Source organism: Labrus bergylta, chromosome 5, assembly GCF_963930695.1.
Source record: "Labrus bergylta chromosome 5, fLabBer1.1, whole genome shotgun sequence".
NCBI classification, from domain to species: Eukaryota; Metazoa; Chordata; class Actinopteri; order Labriformes; family Labridae; genus Labrus; species Labrus bergylta.
Window position 1 is genome coordinate 12,513,847 of NC_089199.1, and position 23,841 is coordinate 12,537,687.

Here is a 23,841-nt window from a genome sequence, read left to right on the forward strand (position 1 = left end):
TATGGTTCATTCATTGTTACAGTCTATGGTTCATTCATTGTTACAGTCTATGGTTCATCCATTGTTACAGTCGATGGTTCATCCATTGTTACCTCGCTCTTGATTCGTCTTTCCGTCGCTGAGCAACATGTAATTAACGCTCGTTGCCATCTTTTTCCGTTTCGGCGACTAAATTTACACACTAAAAAACAGAATGTCGATAATTTACAGAACTGGGACACTTGGCGTTTAATTGTATCTTTAATGCTTGCTAAGCAAAGACTATCTTGAAAAAAGTGTCAAGTGGCTTAAGTTAGCTGAAGGCACCAATGGAAATGATCCACGTTAACAGAAGTTGACTTAACTTCCAAGTCAGGTAAGACTATAAGGTAATATAATTTTAACCATCCTGTACAGGTGGGAAGGTGTCTGTAAAACTCTAACCAAACTGTTTTGCTGCAGCTAAGGTGTCAAAGCAGTACAAATGATCCTTACCTGAAAACGCTGCAGCCCTGAAAAGGTGTAACCAGGGGGATGAGTGTGTTGCCCCTCTGTGGAAAAAAGACCTTCAAGACAAGGCAGTCAATCCAGCAGAATGGCAGAGTCGATGTCTGCTCTAGAGGTCTTGCAGCTGGCTCTGAAGAAGCTACAGGAGGACCCACTGAAATGAGGCACAATACCCCAGACCATGCCCAGTCCTCAGGCTTTGATGCTTTAGTCCATGAGATACAAGAGCTTAGGGAAAACACAGTTCTATTTCAGAAGCGCTTTCAAAACTTAAAAGCTGTATACCAACAAAAGTATGCCATGATTGTGGATGCCCTACAAGAGGAACGATACAGGTAGGCCAGGTAGATGTTTCTACTGTCCTGCTGCATTGAGAGTTACATGACCTATCTGTGTTTTACTGTTACCATTATTATGTAGGTGTGAACTTTTGGAAGAGCAGATTCACGACTTGACAGAACTTCACCAGAATGAGATTTTGATCTTAAAAGAGGAACTGGCTGGCATGGAGGATAAGATCACTTACCTGGCTTGTGAAAGTGCAACAGATATTCATGTAAGTCTTTTTAAAGCTGGCTCTGGACATAGAACAGAAAATGCACAGGTGCTACTAAAAACATAAATGATGGCTGTGTTCCACTAAGGTGAGCCTGTTCCATTGTACATGTAGGCTAATGATATATACCGGTAATGGAATTTATACTTATTTTTTATACTGGCCACCCCTTTGTTTTCCTGATTTAAAAATGCTGGTTTACAGTAACAACTGGATAAAGCAGGCAAGTAGCCCAGGGTCTACAACCTCAGGGAGCCATAATATCTGAAGAATTATTGGGTGTCAGCAGATTTTTTTTTTTGGTAAATAAAGATTGGTTTTGTAGAAATCACCCACAATTTCCACTGACCTTAAGTTATAACCAATGAGTGTTCTTCATTACCAAACCAAGGGTCTTTCTTGAAAGAATCCCCCTCTCAATATCTAATTTTATCACTCGCCACTTTTTGATGGTCCATATGATATTCACATATAGAAACCATAAGCAAATATGGGGCCATAGCCTAAAGATCGGCTCTGGACAAGGTCAACTAAGACTAAAGATGTGGCTACTGTGTGCAGTGTGTTATTGGACACTCGAGCATCTTCTGACAGTTTTATCTCTGACCTGTAGGGGGTGCTGGAGGCATTTCAGACCCGTCTCTTCAAACTGGAAAATACGGCACAGCTTAAAGGTTTGGAGAATGAAACTGCAGAGACTCTTGGAAAAGTAATCGGAGTGCTGCAAGCACTTAAGGAATTCCTCCTGGCATTTGCGCCTACAGTGGCCAACTATGTCATCATCCCCCTGTTGAAAACATGTGGCCACACCCTTTTTACACTTCTGTTTGTACTCCACTTACCACTACAGGTAGAGGCAGTCTCTTAATTATATCTGCCCTCAGTTCCCGAAAAGGAGTTAATAAAATGTTCTCATCTCTAGTATCCCACTGGCAATCTTTTATTAGGAATCCATAGCACAGCAAGCACAGACAGTAAAAGCCTATGGTCACTTCTCTCTTCCGTGCAACAAACGCTAAACACAATTAATTCTAATTTCCCTTTAAGTTTTTCTTAGTGTAAGAGTCCAGATCATCCCAGGACATTCGTGAAACTCCATAAAACCCATTAGAAGTGCTATTTATGAATATCAATACAAATACACATTATGCATATACAATGGACAATTAAAAACACAACTGCTGCAGAATATTGTGTTGTTCAACCGAATTATAGAAATGGGCAATTTAAGGCGCAAGTTGATTTTATGCCTTTGTTTAGACTTACTGCAGCTATGTAATTGTTCAGTTGCAAGTCAGAATCAGGCACTGCAGTTTGACCTCATGTTAAAATGTTTTTTTTTTTAAAAAGCAGTCAGGAGTTCCAAAAATTAAGATTTTATTGCAAACAAAACAGTATAAAATATTTAATTACAACTTTACTCTGCAGTCTTCTTCCCTCGTTTGGCAGGTGCTTTAGGAGCAGGGGCATCACTGTCTGCTTTAGCAGCCTTACTTCTGGATGCCTTTACTTCCTTTGTAGTCTTTACTTCCTCCTTAGTGGTCTTCACTGCTTTAGTTTTGGCCGTCACAGCGGTTTCGTCACCGTCTGCTTCCTCTGTAGCTTTTTTAGCTTTCGGCTTCTTTGCTGGAGCAGACTTTAATGTGGGAGCCTCTTCATCTTTCTTAGACTTTTTAGGAGGCTTTGAGTCCTTAAAATTAAAAGACAGTTTGAGCCAAGGCTGTAGCCAAACATTTATAAACAATTCGTGAATACATTTATGTATTTTGGATTGATCTGGTATACGGCACAACTCACAAACCCAAAATACATTACAGTCCACAATGTCTTTCTAAATGACTGTAAAGAAACATCATAGGTCACGATCTCAATTGTGCATTTTACTTAAATATTGAAAGCATTTCAAAAATAAGCATTCTCACCTCTTTTGTCTTAGCATCTTCAGAGGCATTCGCTTTCTTCTTTGTGGTACCTTTAAGTAGTAAGATGATGTCAAATAAAGAAACCTAATACCCTATAATACTTCACTGCCTGTAAACATTAATATTGATACCTGCTTTTTTGGGCTTCGTGGCTCCATCCTTGGCTGCTTTGGGAACTTTCTGCACATTTGGATCTGCATTCTCAGTTTTTGCCTTCGTCTCCTTGACTTCGGGTGCAAGCTAAAGCAAGATAGAAAATGATTCAAAACGGTATTTCACTCGCCTTCAAGAAACTGTAGACTTCACAGCTTACCCTAAATTTTCCCGTTGCGCCCGTGGTGACGGTGGCGTTGGCAGGACGCACCAACGTACCAGTCTCGATCCCCTTTTTCAACGCTTTACGGACCAAGGTCTTTAGTCGAACCAAGTCGACGGAGGGGTATTTCTGTTTAATATAATTCTGTATGGCCACGGATGAGACGCCTTTACGGGAATCCAGTTCTTTAAGTGCTTCTCTCACCATGATGGCTGTCGAGGGGTGAGCTGCAAGTTTACGCAGCGCCGCAGCATCTACGGGAATAACGATACATTATGTACAAATTCATCACTTCAAATGGGTGAAGAAGAATATGGGTCTTGTTTTTAATTAAAACATGTTTTGACATTATCACGTATGGGGTCAGACCTGTTTTTGTCTCGACTTTCTCCTCCACCGGATCATCGCTGGAGGACACAGGAGCAGCAGCAGAGTCTACCACTGTCTTTTTAGGAGGCATCTCTGAGACTTCAATATTGAAAACGAGGCTTTTCTTGAAGCAGATTATGTGAAGTCTAAAAGTAATACGCTACAGATACGCTTTCCACGTCTCAGTCTTTATGAGGTCGCTTCCGGTCAAATCAGACCAGGTGAATCGCATCATGTCAGGTGTAAATCATTAGGGATTGATTAACGACAAAGCTGTCAGTGACGCAACATGAAGAGTCTGCGGTCTTTTTTTTTTTTTAACATTGAACATAATAGGCTACATCATGTTTCCATTATTTTGACATTAGGCTACAATCAAATATGTAAAATGGTCTCTCTGTGTGTAAAACTAAAGATAACAATGGAGTTTGTACTATTTAAAGTATTATTCTGAATATGATTATTTTGAGAGCACAGTTCACCGAAGTTAAATTCCTTGTGTGTGTGTAAGCATACCTGGCCAATAAATCTGATTGTGATTGTGATTCTGATATATTCATTTTCAAAATGAATGGGATGATCTCTAAGGGAAAATACCACTGATCTTAAAAATCCAGCAGGGGAAACAATAGTACAAAACATTTATTATGTTTCTTGCATCTCTTTAGCGTGCATAGTATGTATGTTTAAACGTTTTTTGGGGTTTTAAAAAAAAAGTTTTTGTATTTGTATTCACCTTCAGTAGCCGACTTAAGACATTTTACGTCTGCATAACATATTTCCTGTTTTAGAGTTTAAGTAAATTATTCATGAGCAGTTTAACTGAAGCTTCACTATGCTTTCTTTTTTTTTTTATGAAAAAGCTTTAGGACAAGACGTGATTACTTAATTTGATGTTAATTTATCTTAGTGTTTTTCTTTTTAAGAAAGCAACAAGCCAGGCAAAGAGAAAACACTGACATAAAAAAACGTCTTTTCTTTCTCAGCCAACACTGCAGTAGTTTCATTCTAAATAAAGATCACCAGAAACCATGAAGGTCTGTGTTTATGGCCTGTCCGTTTGTGCGACTCGACTCTGCCTGCTGTGGTTTTGTGGCAATCAAGTTCTGCAAAACAACACTTCTGTTATTTGAAGTTTAGTCACGCACAAGTGACATGAAGGATTATTGAACGCTCACATGATTGAGCTTCATCATGGCTGGACACCTGCTGCTAGTCATCTTCATGTGTAAGTTTTTTAACCTCGTTTCTGTTCTTTTATTGAATATGTTTGTGTGTGTAATTACTAACCAGATTAAACACTGATGAATTATCATGCTGGATTCACATGTATTGGTTTCTTTGTGCTTTGTTATACTTTTACATCATGTTCAGAAAAATACATTAGCTTAGTGATGTACTCATCACTAATTAATCTGTTTCCTTTGTTTACACACTTTTCTTTAAAAGGTTCATTTCCTCAGTTAAAAACACAAGGTCAGTTCTTGATTTTAATAGCTCTCGTGTCATTTATTTTATACACATATTATAACAGTTAAGTACCTTTTTTATATTTTCATGCTCACAATTTGCTCAACTGAATTTTTCAGCTCTTCTTCCACCTGCTCTGACAGTGGATCCAGCAGTGATCACAGAAACAGACTCAGTCACAGTGAACTGTCAGCTTCCATCTGTTTCTGTGTCCATGTGTTATTTCCTCATAATGAGACGACGACCTGCCAAAGCACTCCCATGTCTGCAGACTCTGACAGGAACTGAGCTGCTGAAGATGTCACATCAGAGTTCACCTGCCGAGGTTGAAGTCACATGTTTTTACCTGAGTGGATCACAATCTCCTGAGAGTGCCGAGACCTCCATCATCATTCGAAGTGAGTGAGAACTGCTATGGGATGATTATTTTGACTACTTGCTACGGTATCAGCAAAATTAAAAATGGTACTTTGCAAAGTTTTTTTTAAAATAAGAAACACTTTCTCATCATGTCATCAAATACAACAAACCAACAGATTAAGTGTAACAAATAATTCATTTAATTTAATCTGACATTTGCTTAATTTTTCAGCTTCTCATCCACCTAAACTGACTGTGAATCCACCTGTGATCAACGAGACAGACTCAGTCACAGTGCACTGTCAGCCTCCACCATCTGCTTCAGTGTCTAAGTGTTTTTTCTACACTCTGAGTGGAGAAATAACACTCTCCTGTCTGCAGACTCTGACAGGAACTGAGCTGCTGAAGATGGCACATCAGGGTTCACCTGCTGAGGTTAAACTCACATGTTTCTACATGTCAAAGTTCGGTGACAAGGAATCTCCATCTCCACACAGTGAGACATCCTCCATCAACATACTCAGTGAGTGACAGTTTCTTGATGCTGCATCAAGACATAATCAAAACAAGAAAAGTGGAGATGTTTTTTTTTTGTTTTAAAGGATTATAAACCAAAATATATATGTAACATATAATCACATTAGATTATTCACAAATGTATTATTAAAGGTCACATATTATGCACAATGCACTTACAATGTTTTTTCTGACACTAATATGTGTCCCTAGCCTGACAACAAACCCCTCAATTATGAAAAAGTTCTTCCTCTACATCTTTTCCTCACTCCACTTTTCAGAAAATGTGCTCTTAAACAGGCCGTTTGAAGATTTTCTCTTTGTGACATCACAAAGGGCAGTAACCCCTCCCCCAGGCAGGTGACACTCCCACTGCTAGGTGTTTGTTCTGCCCTCTGAGTCTGCCTTTCCACTGTAAACAATACGACATGGTGCAAGAAAGCCAAAGCCAGGCCAAGCCGTTCCAGAGGGGCGTGGTCAGACACAGCTCATTTGAATTTAAAGCTATAGACACAGAAACAGTTCTGAGCATGGCTTAAGTACAGGGGGTTAAAGGCATGCTAAAATACAGGATCAGAGTGGATTTTCAACAAGAAAACTCAAAGACATGTTTTGGGGACCTCTGAGAGTTATTTAAGCTTTTTGAAAAGGAGTATCATATGTGACCTTTAAGTTTGTTTAGAGTCACATATGTACAGGGTTTTATCACAGCTTGACTGCAAGAGCCAGCAGTGTTTGAAATATCACACCCTCTTACAAATAACTTGATGGTAGAGTATCAGGTATTTGACAAATTATTTGTTTTAGTATTTGTTGATTTTTTTGTTTGTTTTTATTTTTGTTCGGTTGTTTTAATCGTATAGCACTGAGTAACTTGTTTTTGAATTGTGCTATATGAATAAAGGTTTTATTGTTTTTATTATTAACAATGAAACTTCTTCTTTTTGTAGGTCAGAAACCAAAGCTGAGTCTTGACCATTATCCTGGGGAATCTGTGCTCTTTATCTGCTCTCTGCCTGTATCTGCTAATCATGATACAAGATGTCACCTGTACTTTGGAGAAGCAAGTCGTCCAGTTGAAACAAAAACCATAATGAGACAAACAAACAAAAACAAACAGTCATTTTGCCAGTTTTATGTCAATATCCTTAATGTTCTGAGTCAACTTCGTTTAGTTCAACAAAGCGATGCCAGCTGTGATTACACATTAGGAGATAAACCCGACTCTTTGTCTCCTCGGAGTGATAGATACAGCTTGACGGGTAAGTCAGAAAAGATGCAGGTACATGATTCACAGCTGCACCACATCAGCTGATGTGTTTGATATGTTCAGCTGATATGAATTCATTAAAAAAAGTCAGTTTAAATTGTGTAAATTTAAGGGAGACACCCCCCATAGAATAATTTGGTGTGTGTATGTATTCAAATAATTGTCATTATAAATCCTGAATTGTGCTGCCTAGATGATTGCATTCATGTCTTACACATGAATTTGGCTGATCTAACTCTGTCTTCTTCTGTTGTAGATATTCTGAAAATAGAGTCAAACAGGAGCCCGACCATGTCTGCATTTACTATGAACACAGGTAGGAAATATTATACTTTATACATGTTGTAACTCTTTTGTTTCATGTCACCCACCACTTCTTCTCCCATCATGTTCTGTCTGCCCCCCCCCCCCCCCCCCCCCCGACACACACACACACTGAAAAAATCTAAAAATGAAATAAATAGGTATGCAGAACATTATCATTAATCACTCACTATCATAAATGTTATTCTTTAAAGATTTTAAAACCTTTGTATCCTCCAGGTCAGAATATTGACAGGCCTGCTTCCACTTCCATTACTCTTACAAAACAAACATCAGGTAATAAATGTAGAGATACAATTTTCATTGCCTTCAATTAATCAGAAATGTTATATGTTTTAATCTAATATGACAAGTATGGCTTGTTTTATAGGTACTGTTCTTCATTCAGGTCTGACTGTTAGTACAACAAGTAACGTTGTCTCCACCTTCCTGACGTCTGTGAAACCACCATCAGGTGAGTTTATTAGTCATTCCACAGTTCATGCTGATTGTTGTGCTGATATGAAGGTTGTTTAATACATATGAGAAACCCTGAATGTGTTTATGAAAAATGACATTATTCTGAATGTACTCACTAGGTTTAAGTGTCAGTAATCCTGACACTAAAGAAAACACTTTCCCTGAAATTCCTCTGAAAACAACTTCAGGTGAGAATGTGACTAATGGGATGTCATGGATATGCTACTTTTTTGTGTGCTTTCAAGACACAGATATTACATATTTATATGCATAAACTGTTGATAAAACAAGTACTATGGACTCAGATTCATGTCACTTCATCAAAGAACTTCATTGATGTGGAGATTTTAAAAATAATATTTCATGGCTGTGTACTCACTAGGTTTAAGTGTCAGTAATCCTGACACTAAAGAAAACACTTTCCCTGAAATCCCTCTGAAAACAACTTCAGGTGAGAATGTGACTTCATACTTTATTTACTTTTAAAATAGTTTTCACGGCTGAATTGTAATGCATTTATACACAGAACATGTATTTTGTTAAGAATGTGAGAAGTGAAACTGACACTTGTTCATGGTTTCTGTTGTTTCAAAGGAAAGTGGATCTTGAAGTTTGCAGTCATTGCCGCAGGTTGTGGAGTAACTGTGGGCGTAATGTTTCTGGTCTCTGCAGCTCTCTGCAACAGAAGAAGAGCAGGTGAGAATGTTGTTTGCATGTCGAATAAAACACAAATAAATATGTTTATAATCTTTGTTGTGGAAGCTGCATGTACACAGTCACTGCATCTTCAGATTTAATCAGTCTGAGAGGGTTAAACAACTTATTTAGTGGTTCCACTTACAGTTCAGGTTCTGTAACACATGAGCATCTATTGGAGACCGTGAAGCTCGGACAAACAGCTTTTTCTGTTCAAGGTGTCAAAATGTGAATTGCCTTACCTGCAGAGCTCATACTGGATCCTGACTGGGATCATTTTAAACTCAAACTGAAACAGTTTTAAAGAGGACTCATTCTTGTAGTCATGTATGATCTAATGCTTCATGTTTTACATATTTTTATAGTATGATACTTTGTATACTTTATTGTAACTTTTTATTTTGTATATTTTATTGTTGAGTTTGTTTGGCAATGTTTCTTGTGTATCTGTATTTTAAAGGCCCATCTAGAGATAAGCATTGTAAATTAATTTAGGCTATAAATGATGTAGTGTGTGGCATCCCTTTACTTGATACATACAAGATTATTACATAAGATAAATAATCACATGCAGAGATGTCTGGTGTAATTATCAGCTTGTCTTGAACAAGCAAGCAAGAGCTGAAGTTCACACCAGTAAACCATGAGTGTGGTCAACCACTTGTGCACTGACACAAAAATAATTTAATTTCTTCGATCATTACACTCTGTTTCACACGAGAGCAAAACCCTGTTTGAGAAGGGATGTTTATACATACAATGGGTTGGACTGCAAATTTATATTCATTAAATGAATCATCTTTTTATTAAAGACTTTGTCATTAAATAAACTTTTCCAAACTGTGTTTTTTGTTAAAACAGGTTCTGAGGAGCAGAAACGACAGGAGTCTGAAAGTCATCATGTAAGTCTGACATGAGAGATGGTGTTAAAAACATTGTCCATGTATATTAAAGGATGCTACAGATGTATTTATTTTCCCTCCCCCCTCCAGTACGACACATGTTATTACTCCACAATCTCTGATGAGGCAGCTGTGACAGCGCAGAAGAACTTGATGTACAGCACTGTGGAGGCTCACTGAAGGACACCCTGCTTCATACTGTACAAAGGGAGGGACAGCTTAAACGCCTACATATTTTTAACCTTTTGTTCAAAGTTGGCCAATCTGATGAACTCCTTACATGATTTTTTTCTTGGTTTAGTCAAAATATAAGACTACGCTGAATTATTTCAAATTGTTGTGACTAGTGCTTAAAAAATGCATCTTGATATACTCATAAAAGTAAGAACTGCTCTCAACATGTTTTGTATTCAATGTACTTCTTGTCTAAGACTTTTTTTGTCTTTGCATTTTAAATACTATCGCATTCGTCTACAACTTACTGCCACTGTAAATAGACTGTATGAGTTGACCAACAATACCACACATATTGTATGTCACTAACTCGCATTGCCACCTCTAAATTTGGCATGTAACATTGTAGAGTTACTAGCCATTTTGGCTGGTGATGAATGAAGCAAATATCACTACATCTGTTTGAATCGGCAGGCTGCAGAAACGACAAGTCAGTGTTGCCAGATTGGGCTGTTTTCTGGCAAGAAATTTGGGCGTTTTTGTGTGTGTTTAGATTTTCAAACATAATCTTGGTCTGGGAACACTGTGTTATGCCCCATAAAATGTCATGTTTAAGGACATCTTTTCTGTTGTTGTGTTACAGTGCCACCTTGTGGTGTTTGCTTGTATTTATCTACCTTTCTATCAGAGAAACTGAAAGTAAAATAGTAGACCATGAGCCAGTGAGTTGGCTGCAGTACTTTTGATAGCTCAGTTCAGCTTCAGTTCTGCACTGAATGTGACAGCACAAGTCATGTGACAGCACTCCATCCAAGACCACCTACTGTACATGGAAGTCTAAGTCGTCTCCTCCCACCTCAGAACATGGCGGGGAGGGAGACCAAGCAGGCAACCAGGAGGTCACGTCAAGGTGTACGCAGGTCTGTGGGGAAGGCGTGAGTGCAAGAGCATGTGCAAAGATTTGTCTGGTGAGTGTTTATCCAGCTGGGTGCAGGGCAGAGTCTGAGAATATGTACGCCATATTGGACGAACAAAGCAACCGCTCTCTTGCACGGTCAGAGTTTCTCACCATCTTCAACATCTCAGGGGGCTCATACCCATGCACCTTAAAGATGTGTGCTGGGCTTACTGAGACTGCAGGAAGAAGAGCTCATGGGTTTACAATAGTTTATCTAGTTTAATAGATACTAAGGTTTATAATAGTCAGCAGACAGGAAAATGAGCTTTCCTCGACCTACACTCTTGGAACGCAACCAGGTACCAAACAACCACTCTGAGATTCCTACCCCAGACGCTGCTCGCCATCATGCCCACCTAAAACGCATTGCTGATCAAGTACCACCTCTCAACCCAGACGCCGACATACTCCTTTTACTGGGCAGAGACATTCTACAGGTTCACAAGGTCCGTGAACAGATAAATGGGCCTGGGAATGCCCTCTTTGCCCAAAGGTTGGACTTGGGGTGGGTTGTCATAGGTGACGTCTGTCTGGGAGGTGCTCATAGGTCGCCACAGGTCAGCAGCTTCAAGACAACTGTTTTTATTTTTTTATCTTTTTTTTGGCAATGTTTCTGTTTCTGTATTTTAAAAGGAAAGGCATTGCAAACTAGCACAGGCTATAAATGATGTAATGTGTGGCATCCCTTTACTTGATACATTCTTGTCCCTATGATTATTAGTTTAAGTAAATAATCACATATAGAGATGTCTGGTGTAATTATCAGCTTGTCTTGAACAAGCAAGCAAGAGCTGAAGTTCACACCAGTAAACCACACGAGAGCAAAACCATGTTTGAGAAGGAATATTTATAAATACAATGGGTTGGACTGCAAATTTATATTCATTAAATGAATCATCTTTTTATTAAAGACTTTGTCGTTAAATAAACTTTTCCAAACTGTGTGTTTTTTGTTAAAACAGGTTCTGAGGAGCAGAAACGACAGGAGTCTGAAAGTCATCATGTAAGTCTGACATGAGAGATGGTGTTAAAAACATTGTCCATGTATATTAAAGGATGCTACAGATGCATTTATTTTCCCTCCCCCCTCCAGTACACCACTTGTTATTACTCCACAATCTCTGATGAGGCAGCTGTGACAGCGCAGAAGGACTTGGTGTACAGCACTGTGGAGGCTCACTGAAGGACACCCTGCTTGCGTCTACAACTTACTACCACTGTAAATAGACTGTAGGAGTTGACCAACAATACCATATTCTATTTGACTAACTCGCATCGACACCTCTCTATTTCTCTCTCTCTCTTTCACACATGAAATAAGTGATAATAAATAATAATTTACATTTACATTTTACAATAAATAATAATTTACAAGGTGTAAATGAAGGAAAATATTTATTTACAATTTCTCCAATTTGTTTTGTTCTTACATGACAAGTTTCGTCAGGAGCCACTTCACAACAGAAAAGGGCTGAAGATAAAAGAGAGACAATATGATGTCAGAATCTGTATGCAGGAGTGAAATCATGTCTAACACTGTTTTAATGTCTGAGTTCATTTTGAGACTGCTCCACATGTCACTGATATTTTCTTACCCAGTGTTAACCACAAACTCAGACATCAGGTGTATGCTGATGATTTGTTCTCTGGTCATGCCAAAGTACGTACAGTATAGAGCAGATGAACGGGGAAGAGTGCTTCTAATATCTCTGACTTTAAATCGGCTCTTTCTGCACACTCACGTCTGATAAAGTGCGTGCACTGTCGCTGCTCCCGGCGTACTCTCTGCACAGGGCCTGATAATCGTACAGCGTGATCCTGCAACACAAACAGAGAGGCAGAGGTTTTCATAAACATTAAATATGAAAAAGCATGACAGCATGCTTTCGAGCTCAGGTTTAATGTGTGCATGCAGTGAACGCGCGGTGACATATTGTATTGTATTTGTGACCTTTTGAAAGAGCCCATCTGGAGAAGTTTGTTCATCACAGCACCCTCCACCTCTCCAAAGAAGAGCCCTGTCTGAGAGAGAAGTTATGTCAGGGTGCACAGGCAAACAATTAAACACAAGCAGTGGGGTGGTCAAAATAATGGGAACATCCAGTGAGAAAAGGAGCAAGTAAAGTTTAAAAAAAATAATAATGATGCGTTGCAGCGAAAGATACAAGCTGCAGCTCACGTACAGGATTAACCAGATGCTTACTAAAATCAAGACAAAATATTCTTAAATAATTATCTATAAAACTGAGCAGATGTCCGTCTTGTCCATAAACAGACAGATTTATAGTTATTTGATGAACAGTATGTGACCACCTACGTCATCACTTTGAAACATCTCTGTGAAGTGATCCAAGTTGCAAGAACAAAAATAAGAATCTGTCCCTGCCCTGCGGAGCAGGCCCCTGAGGAAGGATTACATTGACCCTCGTGCAGTGATTGGACAGATGCTGGATACGCTTGGCTCTCTGTCAGTGACATTTAAAATTGGCCCCTCCTTTTGGCAGCACAACTTCTTTGTGCTGAGAGAGTCTACTCAGGATGTATTGCTTGGTCTGGACTTCTTGGCAGAAAACCGTGCACTACTGGACTTGGGGCGGAGAGTGTTACAGTTATGGGATATTACTGTGCCCCTGCTCCAGGGTGGGGAATTGGTACCTGGCTGCTGTAATGTGTCCCTAGCTGGTGTGGTGGCCATTCCCCCCTTGAGCGAAGCCTTGGTGCTAGCCAATGTCCGTTCCCCCACGGGGGCCAGCGTTCCCACTGCAGGCTTCTACGGCTATTTGGAGCCCAACATTCCTGAGACGACTGGACTGGTGGTAGCTCACACAGTGACCAGGGTGAAAGATGGTGTGACTGTGGCTCGCGTCCTCAATCCCACTGGTAGAGCCGTTGAGCTTAAACAGGGTCTTCACTTGGGTGAATTCTACCCGGTTCAGGAGACTGATGTGACACCACTTGTTCCCCCCCCGTAACTGAGTCAGATCATCCGCCATCTGCTGCTCTCCCTGTCACACTGGATGGATCGCCTGTCATCGAGCAACAGAGGGCAGAGCTGTTGGCACTGCTGAAGAGATTTAGTAGTGTGTTCAGCCTGCCGGGCAGAAATACTGGCAGGTGCATGCTCGTCAAGCACCATATAAGGACTGGTGACCATCCGCCCATCAAACAGCGTGCCTATCGGGCGTCTCCTGAGAAAAGGGCTGAGATCGACCGTCAGGTAGCTGCACTTCTGGCTGATGGTGTGATGGAGGAGAGTTGCAGTCCATGGGCTTCTCCTGTGGTGCTGGTTAAGAAAAAAGGGGGTGATTGGAGATTCTGCATTGATTATCGTCGCCTCAACTCGGTGACGATCAAAGACTCTCATCCTCTCCCATGGGTTGATGACAGCCTCGACGCCCTCTCCGGCTCTTCCTGGTTCAGCACCCTCGACTTCTCTAACGGCTACTGGCAGGTGGAGGTGGTTGAAGAGGACCATGAGAAGACCGCCTTCAAAACTGGCCGTGGCTTGTACCAATGGAGGGCCATGCCGATGGAATTAATTCACCAGCCACCTTGCAGCGCATGATGGAGCTGATCCTCACAGGTCTGCCATGGCATATCTACATGGTGTATCTGGATGATATATTGATATACAGTCGCACATTCAAGGACCACCTCGCCAACCTGGAGGAGGTCTTGACCAGGATAGAGTCTGCGGCCCTGAAGCTAAATCCTGGCAAGTGCCACTTTGCCAGGGATCACGTGGTGTTCCTGGGCCATGTGGTCTCCAGACCCGGCGTCCAACCTGATCCCCGGAACACCGAAAAGGTGTTCCGGGGATCTCTCCTTCTGAGGTTAGAGCTTTTGTGGGTCTCTGTTCATATTACAGGCGATTTGTGAAGATTTTTTTACAGTTTGCAGCCCCACTTAACCGCCTTGCTGGGAAAAATGTGCCTTTTGAATGGACTGCTGAGTGTGAGATGGCTTTCACATATCTTAAACGGGTGCTCACATCGTCTCCAGTGGTCACATTGCCCAGCTTTGCACTCCCGTTTAAAGTCTATACGGATGCATGGAAGGACTCTGTTGGGGCGGTATTGGCACAGGATGTGGACGGCTTGGAAAGGGTCATTGTCTATGCCAGCCAGGCTCTCACGCATGCACAGAAGCGTTGGTCCACCTTTGACAGAGAGCTGTGGGCCGTGCGTGAGTTTAGACATTATGTGGGGCTGTCTGCCTTTACAATTGTGACTGATCATCGCCCACTGCTGGGACTCAGGCACATGGCCATCGATAATGACCCTATAGGACAGAGGGGTCGTTGGGTGCTGGAGCTGGACCCTTTCAATTGGACCATTATGCAGAAGGACGGCCCTAGCCATAAAAATGCGGACGCTCTTTCGTGCAGGCCCGTTTCCCCTGGCTCTGTTGGAGTGACAACAGACCATGTTGTGTGCTCAGTAGACTGCCCTCCGGTCTCACCAGGACCACGATCTGACCTACAGACTGCTTATTCTCTCTGCTGCACTAACTCCGAACTGCAGGTCGCACAGCGCGAAGACTCTGACATTAGTGTGGTTCTGGCCTGGCTGGAGCATAACGCAGCACAACCACCTCGCAGGCGCCTGGTTGACTGCCCTCTGCAACGGGTGGCCGCAGATATTCTGGAACTGCCTGTGACATCTCGGGGGAATAGGTACGTGTTGGTTGTGGAGGATTATTTTACTAATTTTGTTAATGTGTACGCTCTTCCAAAACAGACTGCTCACACGGTTGCTTACTGTCTTTTTGAGGATTATGTTTTGGTGCATGGAGTCCCTGAGGTCCTGCACACCGACCAAGGCCACCAGTTTGAGGCGGACGTGATTCAGGGTCTCTGTCAAATGTTGGGGATCAAGAAAACGCGCACCACAGCGTACAATCCGAAGTCGGATGGATTGGTGGAATGCCATAATCGTACTCTAATTGACCAGCTTTGCTCAGATGTTGCTCTTTCGTGGGGGCGAATGGGACAGTTATGTAAAACAGGTCGCTTTTGCATGCAACACTTCTAGACACGCCAGCACCCGGTTCACCCCCTTTTACCTCATGCATGGTCGGGAGGCGCGTGTCCCTGCTGATGTGCATGTGCCTGGTGTTGTTTCAGACTTGCGGGGGGCCGGATCTCTGCCATGGTATGTGTCATCCATGGTGGATGGACTGGAGGCTGCTTTCTCAGACAAAAACTGTATTATGACGCTGATGTTTGCCACCATGCCTATGATGCGGGAGAGATGGTGTGGTTGAATAATCCCACTGAGAGCCGCACGAAGCTGGCGCCACATTGGAAGGGCCCATACCGGGTCACGGAGGCGTTGGTGTCTGGAGGTGAGGCTGCACTGACTTACTGCATCAGCAACCCTCTGGACTCTCTGGAGAGGACTCAGGTGGTTCACCATGACAGACTGAAACGTTATACTTTGCCAGTGCCTTCAGGGACTGTTGGTGGCTCCCCTCCTACCTCCTAAGTATCTCCTCTTTTGGGGGCTTCGCCACTCCCGTTGTCGCCGCAGAGGGTTGAGCAACAACTGACTAGGGGTGTGGACATGAGTCTGTATGGGGAGTTTTCGGGGCCTGAACTAGTGCAGTCATGCAGGGGGCGTGTCCTGCGACCACCTTCACGTTTTCAGGATTTTGTGAGTTTCTGAGTTTGATGCTTGGTGTTTAATTCCCTCTTTCTGGGATGTTTTTTTCATGTGTTTTTGCTGTTCATGTTAAGTATGTTTGGGTGACAACAGTGATACAGAGGTTGTGTGATGTTTATCACATTTAGAGTGAGGTGTCCCTAGAGAGTTACCATAGCTGCCGTAAAGCAGTTGTTGTTGTTGTTATCCTGTTGCGGTACACAGGCGTGTGTGGAATAAAGTGGAAGCCGTGGATAAAGAAGCTCCCCGTCTATGTGCCGTTTATTAGTTTCTTATTAAGTGTATACGGTCCGATGAACCCAGAAAGCTTGGTTACAATAAGCTACATGTTTCCATTATTTTGACATTAGGCTACAATCAACTATGTAAATGCATTTCAAATGTTTCTTGCATCTCTTTAGCGTGCATGGTGCGTATGTTTAAATGTTTTTTTGTATGTTTTTGTATTTGTATTCACCTTCAGTAGCCGACATAAGACATTTTATGTCTGCATAACATATTTCCTGTTTTAGAGTTGAAGTAAATTATTCATGAACAGTTTAACTGAAGCTTTACTATGCTTTCTTTTTTTATGAAAAAGCTTTAGAACAAAAATGAATGAGACTTTAAATTATGAAAAGATGTGCTTACTTAATTTGATGTTAATTTATCTTAGTGTTTTTCTTTTTAAGAAAGCAACAAGCCAGGCAAAGAGAAAACACTGACATAAAAAAACGTCTTTTCTTTCTCAGCCAACACTGCAGTAGTTTCATTCTAAATAAAGATCACCAGAACCCTGAGCCTTTAAAGATGAAGATCTGTCTTTGTGGCCTGTCAGTTTGTGCGACTCGACTCTGCCTGCTGTGGTTGTGGCAATCAAGTTCTGCAAAACGACACTTCTGTTATCACACTCACATGATTGAGCTTCATCATGGCTGGACACCTGCTGCTAGTCATCTTCATGTGTAAGTTTATTAACCTCGTTTCTGTTCTTTCACTGAATGTGTTTGTGTGTGGAATTACTAACCAGATTAAACACTGATGAATTCTAATGCTGGATTCACATATATTGGTTTCTTTGTGCTTTGTTATACTTTTACACAGAGAAATACATTAGCTTAGTGATGTACTCATCACTAATTAATCTGTTTCCTTTGTTTACACACTTTTCTTTAAAAGGTTCATTTCCTCAGTTAAAAACACAAGGTCAGTTCTTGATTTCAATAGCTCTCATGTGTCATTTATTTTATACACATATTATAACAGTTAAGTACCTTTTCTATATTGTAATGCTCTACATGAAATCACAATTAGTTTAACTGAATTTTTCAGCTCTTCTTCCACCTGCTCTGACAGTGGATCCAGCAGTGATCACAGAAACAGACTCAGTCACAGTGAACTGTCAGCTTCCATCTGTTTCTGTGTCCATGTGTTATTTCCTCATTATGAGACAACGACCTGCCAAAGCACTCCCATGTCTGCAGACTCTGACAGGAACTGAGCTGCTGAAGATGTCACATCAGAGTTCACCTGCTGAGGTTAAAGTCACATGTTTTTACCTGAGTGGATCACAATCTCCTGAGAGTGCCGAGACCTCCATCATCATTCGAAGTGAGTGAGAACTGCTATGGGATGATTATTTTGAGTACTTGCTACGGTATCAGCAAAATTAAAAATGGTACTTTACGAAAAAAAAATTAAAATAAGAAACACTTTCTCGTCATGTCATCAAATACAATAAACCAACAAATTAAGTGTAACAAATAATTCATTAAATTTAATCTGACATTTGCTTAATTTTTCAGCTTCTCATCCACCTAAACTGACTGTGAATCCACCTGTGATCAATGAGACAGACTCAGTCACAGTGCACTGTCAGCCTCCACCATCTGTTTCAGTGTCTAAGTGTTTTTTCTTCACTCTGAGTGGAGAAATAAGACTCTCCTGTCTGCAGACTCTGATAGGAACTGAGCTGCTGAAGATGGCACAACAGGATTCACCTGCTGAGGTTAAACTCACATGTTTCTACATGTCAAAGTTCGGTGACAAGGAATCTCCATCTCCACACAGTGAGACATCCTCCATCACCATACTCAGTGAGTGACAGTTTATAATCAAGATATAATCAAAACAAGAGAAGTAGAGATGTTTTTTAAACATGAGCACATCAGATTATACAAGAATATTTTATTTAAAGGTCACATATTATGTACAGTGCACTTACAATGTTTTTTCTGACACTAATATGTGTCCCTAGCCTGACAACAAACTCCTCAATTATGAAAAAGTTCTTCCTCTACATCTTTTGCTCGCTCCACTTTTCAGAAAATGTGTGCTCAAACAGGCTGTTTGAAGATTTTCTCTTTGTGACATCACAAAGGGCAGTAACCCCTCCCCCAGGCAGGTGACACTCCCACTGCTAGGTGTTTGTTCTGCCCTCTGAGTCTGCCTTTCCACTGTAAACAATACGACATGGTGCAAGAAAGCCAAAGCCAGGCCAAGCCGTTCCAGAGGGGCGTGGTCAGACACAGCTCATTTGAATTTAAAGCTATAGACACAGAAACAGTTCTGAGCATGGCTTAAGTACAGGGGGTTAAAGGCATGCTAAAATACAGGATCAGAGTGGATTTTCAACAAGAAAACTCAAAGACATGTTTTGGGGACCTCTGAGAGTTATTTAAGCTTTTTGAAAAGGAGTATCATATGTGACCTTTAAGTTTGTTTTGAGTCACATGTGTACAGGGTTTTATCACAGCTTGACTGCTAATGCCAGCAGTGTTTGAAATATCACACCCTCTTACAAATAACTTGATGGCAGAGTAGCAGGTATTTGACAAATTATTTGTTTTAGTATTTGTTGATTTTTTTTGTTTGTTTTTATTTTTGTTTGGTTGTTTTAATCGTATAGCACTGAGTAACTTGTTTTTGAATTGTGCTATATGAATAAAGGTTTTATTGTATTTATTATTAACAATGAAACTTCTTCTTTTTGTAGGTCAGAAACCAAAGCTGAGTCTTCATCATTCTCCTGGGGATTTGTTGCTCTTTACCTGCTCTCTGCCTGTATCTGCTAATCATGATACAAGATGTCACCTGTACTTTGGAGAAGCAAGTCGTCCAGTTGAAACAAAAACCATAATGAGACAAATAAACAAAAACAAACAGTCATTTTGCCAGTTTTATGTCAATATCCTTAATGTTCTGAGTCAACTTCGTTTAGTTCAACAAAGCGATGCCAGCTGTGATTACACATTAGGAGATAAACCCGACTCTTTGTCTCCTCGGAGTGATAGATACAGCTTGACGGGTAAGTCAGAAAAGATGCAGGTACATGATTCACTGCTGCACCACATCAGCTGATGTGTTTGATATGTTCAGCTGATATGAATTCATTAAAAAAAAGTCAGTTTAAATTGTGTAAATTTAAGGGAGACACCCCCCATAGAATAATTTGGCGTGTGTATGTATTCAAATAAATGTCATCATAAATCCTGAATTGTGCTGCCTAGATGATTGCATTAATGTCTTACACATGAATTTGGCTGATCTAACTCTGTCTTCTTCTGTTGTAGATATTCTGAAAATAGAGTCAAACAGGAGCCCGACCATGTCTGCATTTACTATGAACACAGGTAGGAAATATTATACTTTATACATGTCACCCACCACTTCTTCTCCCATCATGTTCTGTCTGCCCCCCCCCCCCCCCCCGACACACACACACACACTGAAAAAATCTAAAAATGAAATAAATAGGTATGCAGAACATTATCATTAATCACTCACTATCATAAATGTTATTCTTTAAAGATTTTAAAACCTTTGTATCCTCCAGGTCAGAATATTGACAGGCCTGCTTCCACTTCCATTACTCTTGCAAAACAAACATCAGGTAATAAATGTAGAGATACAATTTTCATTGCCTTCAATTAATCAGAAATGTTATATGTTTTAATCTAATATGACAAGTATGGCTTGTTTTATAGGTACTGTTCTTCATTCAGGTCTGACTGTTAGTACAACAAGTAACGTTGTCTCCACCTTCCTGACGTCTGTGAAACCACCATCAGGTGAGTTTATTAGTCATTCCACAGTTCATGCTGATTGTTGTGCTGATATGAAGGTTTTTTAATACATATGAGAAACCCTGAATGTGTTTATGAAAAATGACATTATTCTGAATGTACTCACTAGGTTTAAGTGTCAGTAATCCTGACACTAAAGAAAACACTTTCCCTGAAATTCCTCTGAAAACAACTTCAGGTGAGAATGTGACTAATGGGATGTCATGGATATGCTACTTTTTTGTGTGCTTTCAAGACACAGATATTACATATTTATATGCATGAACTGTTGATAAAACAAGTACTATGGACTCAGATTCATGTCACTTCATCAAAGAACTTCATTGATGTGGAGATTTTAAAAATAATATTTAATGGCTGTGTACTCACTAGGTTTAAGTGTCAGTAATCCTGACACTAAAGAAAACACTTTCCCTGAAATCCCTCTGAAAACAACTTCAGGTGAGAATGTGACTTAATACTTTATTTACTTTTAAAATAGTTTTCACGGCTGAATTGTAATGCATTTATACACAGAACATGTATTTTGTTAAGAATGTGAGAAGTGAAACTGACACTTGTTCATGATTTTTGTTGTTTCAAAGGAAAGTGGATCTTGAAGTTTGCAGTCATTGCAGCAGGTTGTGGAGTAACTGTGGGCGTAATGTTTCTGGTCTCTGCAGCTCTCTGCAACAGAAGAAGAGCAGGTGAGAATGTTGTTTGCATGTCGAATAAAACACAAATAAATATGTTTATAATCTTTGTTGTGGAAGCTGCATGTACATAGTCACTGCATCTTCAGATTTAATCAGTCTGAGAGGGTTAAACAACTTATTTAAAGATATAAGCACCATAATTACATTAGAATCCAGTCAGGGACTTTATTCTAGGAATATGCTTTACCAGGATTATAACACAATGCATTTGTTTTACCAAGAGTATTATAATACATTAATACACTCTGTATTTCCATATAAGTTATTGTGTAACCTCCTGGTCATAAGCAGCACCTTAACAATCAAGCCTCTGTAGATGATATTCAACAGATCAATTCAAATCTTGGAGAGGAAGTTGATAAGGCCACATCATCGTCATGTTAAAAAAAAAATGAAATTGAAATGAAAGTTTTTAAATTTTATCACGTCTTCCAATCTTAAACTCAATCACCAAACTCTTGATGTGCTCTGTGACCTCGTGGTTCCACTTACAGTTCAGGTTCTGTAACACATGAGCATCTATTGGAGACCGTGAAGCTCGGACAAACAGCTTTTTCTGTTCAAGGTGTCAAAATGTGAATTGCCTTACCTGCAGAGCTCATACTGGATCCTGACTGGGATCATTTTAAACTCAAACTGAAACAGTTTTAAAGAGGGCTCATTCTTGTAGTCATGTATGATCTAATGCTTCATGTTTTACATATTTTTATAGTATGATACTTTGTATACTTTACTGTAACTTTTTATTTTGTATATTTTATTGTTGAGTTTATTTGGCAATGTTTCTTGTGTATCTGTATTTTAAAGGCCCATCTAGAGATAAGCATTGTAAATTAATTTAGGCTATAAATGATGTAGTGTGTGGCATCCCTTTACTTGATACATACAAGATTATTACATAAGATAAATAATCACACGCAGAGATGTCTGGTGTAATTATCAGCTTGTCTTGAACAAGCAAGCAAGAGCTGAAGTTCACACCAGTAAACCATGAGTGTGGTCAACCACTTGTGCACTGAGACAAAAATAATTTAATTTCTTCGATCATTACACTCTGTTTCACACGAGAGCAAAACCATGTTTGAGAAGGGATGTTTATAAATACAATGGGTTGGACTGCAAATTTATATTCATTAAATGAATCATCTTTTTATTATAGACTTTGTAATTAAATAAACTTTTCCAAACTGTGTGTTTTTTGTTAAAACAGGTTCTGAGGAGCAGAAACGACAGGAATCTGAAAGTCATCATGTAAGTCTGACATGAGAGATGGTGTTAAAAACATTGTCCATGTATATTAAAGGATGCTACAGATGTATTTATTTTCCCTCCCCCCTCCAGTACGACACATGTTATTACGCCACAATCTCTGATGAGGCAGCTGCGACAGCGCAGAAGAACTTGGTGTACAGCACTGTGGAGGCTCACTGAAGGACACCCTGCTTCATACTGTACAAAGGGAGGGACAGCTTAAACGCCTACATATTTTTAACCTTTTGTTCAAAGTTGACCAGTCTGATGAACTACTTACATGATTTTTTTCTTGGTTTAGTCAAAATATAAGACTACGCTGAATTATTTCAAATTGTTGTGACTAGTGCTTAAAAAATGCATCTTGATATACTCATAAAAGTAAGAACTGCTCTCAACATGTTTTGTATTCAATGTACTTCTTGTCTAAGACTTTTTTTGTCTTTGCATTTTAAATACTATCGCATTCGTCTACAACTTACTGCCACTGTAAATAGACTGTATGAGTTGACCAACAATACCACACATATGCTATGTCACTGACTCGCATAACCACCTCTTACACACACACACACACACACACACACACACACACACACACACAGACACACAGACACACACAAACAAAATATAACACAAGGGGTAAATGAAGGAAAATATTTCTTTGTATTTATTCATAAGCTTTCTCAAACACATGGTTAACAGGGTAACATTTTGTGATCTTCATGCATCTTCAGTTTGTCTGAAATGTCCTGCTTTCAAACGAAAAAGAGGAAATGGCAGAATAAAGCAAGTTCAACTTTTCTCTTATCTCACAGGTATTTGACATGATCAATATTGTTACCGACATTAAAAAGACTGAATTTTCAAAATACATTTTTAACTAAACATTCCACAAAAAGTAAGGAAATTTGTGTTTGGTAGATAATTTTTTTGTTGTAACAATGATATCTTGGCAATAAATCTTACACAGTTGGAAAGCCTGTTTATTTCCCTCTTTAAAATTGTGCCACATTTGCAAGGAACATGTATTTTTGGGATAAGCAACAGAGCTATGGAGTTAGATCAGTCTCAATATTCACAAATGCACACAGAAGGATTCACAAATGTATTTCTGATTCACACACAAATATTTATAGTTTTGTATGTAATAGAAATCCACAAATATATAAACTGTTCAGTCTGCATTTACAAATTGTTTGTCATTTGTGAAGCTCACTGCATTTGTGTGTGGGATTTTTGAGACTCCCCTGCTGTGGTTAGATTCACAATTGCACTTTTTTAGCAGGGAAATGCATTTGTGAATATTGAGACTGATCTAACTCCATACAGAGATGAGTATGTGGGTTGCGCCCATGAAAAACTTGCCAAATCTTCCACCAAAAACAAA

At 39.9% G+C, this 23,841-nt stretch overlaps 3 protein-coding genes and 1 long non-coding RNA gene across 5 annotated transcripts; 2 read left to right on the forward strand and 2 right to left on the reverse strand.

Moving 5' to 3' along the window:
• Positions 1 to 2,402: 2,402 nt before the first annotated feature.
• Positions 2,403 to 3,840, reverse strand: h1m (linker histone H1M). Its single transcript, XM_020651890.3, has 5 exons — positions 3,650 to 3,840; positions 3,278 to 3,534; positions 3,096 to 3,204; positions 2,965 to 3,014; positions 2,403 to 2,732 (listed from the first exon to the last, which is right to left on the reverse strand). Exons 1-5 carry the CDS (start codon positions 3,738 to 3,740, stop codon positions 2,460 to 2,462), a joined length of 780 nt encoding a protein of 259 aa, XP_020507546.1. The 5' UTR covers positions 3,741 to 3,840; the 3' UTR covers positions 2,403 to 2,459.
• Positions 3,841 to 3,969: 129 nt separating this feature from the next.
• LOC109997409 (uncharacterized) lies at positions 3,970 to 10,044 on the forward strand. 2 transcript variants are annotated; one of them, XM_020651893.3, is made up of 13 exons: positions 3,970 to 4,877; positions 5,099 to 5,125; positions 5,239 to 5,517; positions 5,712 to 6,002; positions 6,946 to 7,257; positions 7,522 to 7,581; positions 7,809 to 7,865; positions 7,960 to 8,043; positions 8,168 to 8,236; positions 8,431 to 8,499; positions 8,643 to 8,744; positions 9,606 to 9,646; positions 9,737 to 10,044. In XM_020651893.3, the coding sequence occupies exons 1-13, from the start codon at positions 4,844 to 4,846 to the stop codon at positions 9,824 to 9,826; spliced, it is 1,515 nt and encodes a 504-aa protein (XP_020507549.2). In that variant the 5' UTR covers positions 3,970 to 4,843; the 3' UTR covers positions 9,827 to 10,044. The 2 variants fall into 2 exon arrangements, with proteins under 2 accessions (XP_020507549.2, XP_065810873.1); XM_065954801.1 differs by lacking the exon at positions 8,168 to 8,236.
• Positions 10,045 to 12,195: 2,151 nt separating this feature from the next.
• LOC136179198 (uncharacterized) lies at positions 12,196 to 13,257 on the reverse strand. Its single transcript, XR_010666401.1, has 3 exons — positions 12,730 to 13,257; positions 12,521 to 12,596; positions 12,196 to 12,249 (listed from the first exon to the last, which is right to left on the reverse strand). It is a non-coding gene; the product is annotated as an uncharacterized lncRNA (long non-coding RNA).
• Positions 13,258 to 15,615: 2,358 nt separating this feature from the next.
• Positions 15,616 to 22,849, forward strand: LOC109997410 (uncharacterized). Its single transcript, XM_065954802.1, has 14 exons — positions 15,616 to 16,850; positions 17,173 to 17,385; positions 17,600 to 17,626; positions 17,753 to 18,031; positions 18,226 to 18,516; positions 19,416 to 19,727; positions 19,993 to 20,052; positions 20,256 to 20,312; positions 20,407 to 20,490; positions 20,615 to 20,683; positions 20,878 to 20,946; positions 21,090 to 21,191; positions 22,411 to 22,451; positions 22,542 to 22,849. Exons 2-14 carry the CDS (start codon positions 17,352 to 17,354, stop codon positions 22,629 to 22,631), a joined length of 1,515 nt encoding a protein of 504 aa, XP_065810874.1. The 5' UTR covers positions 15,616 to 16,850; positions 17,173 to 17,351; the 3' UTR covers positions 22,632 to 22,849.
• Positions 22,850 to 23,841: the final 992 nt, after the last annotated feature.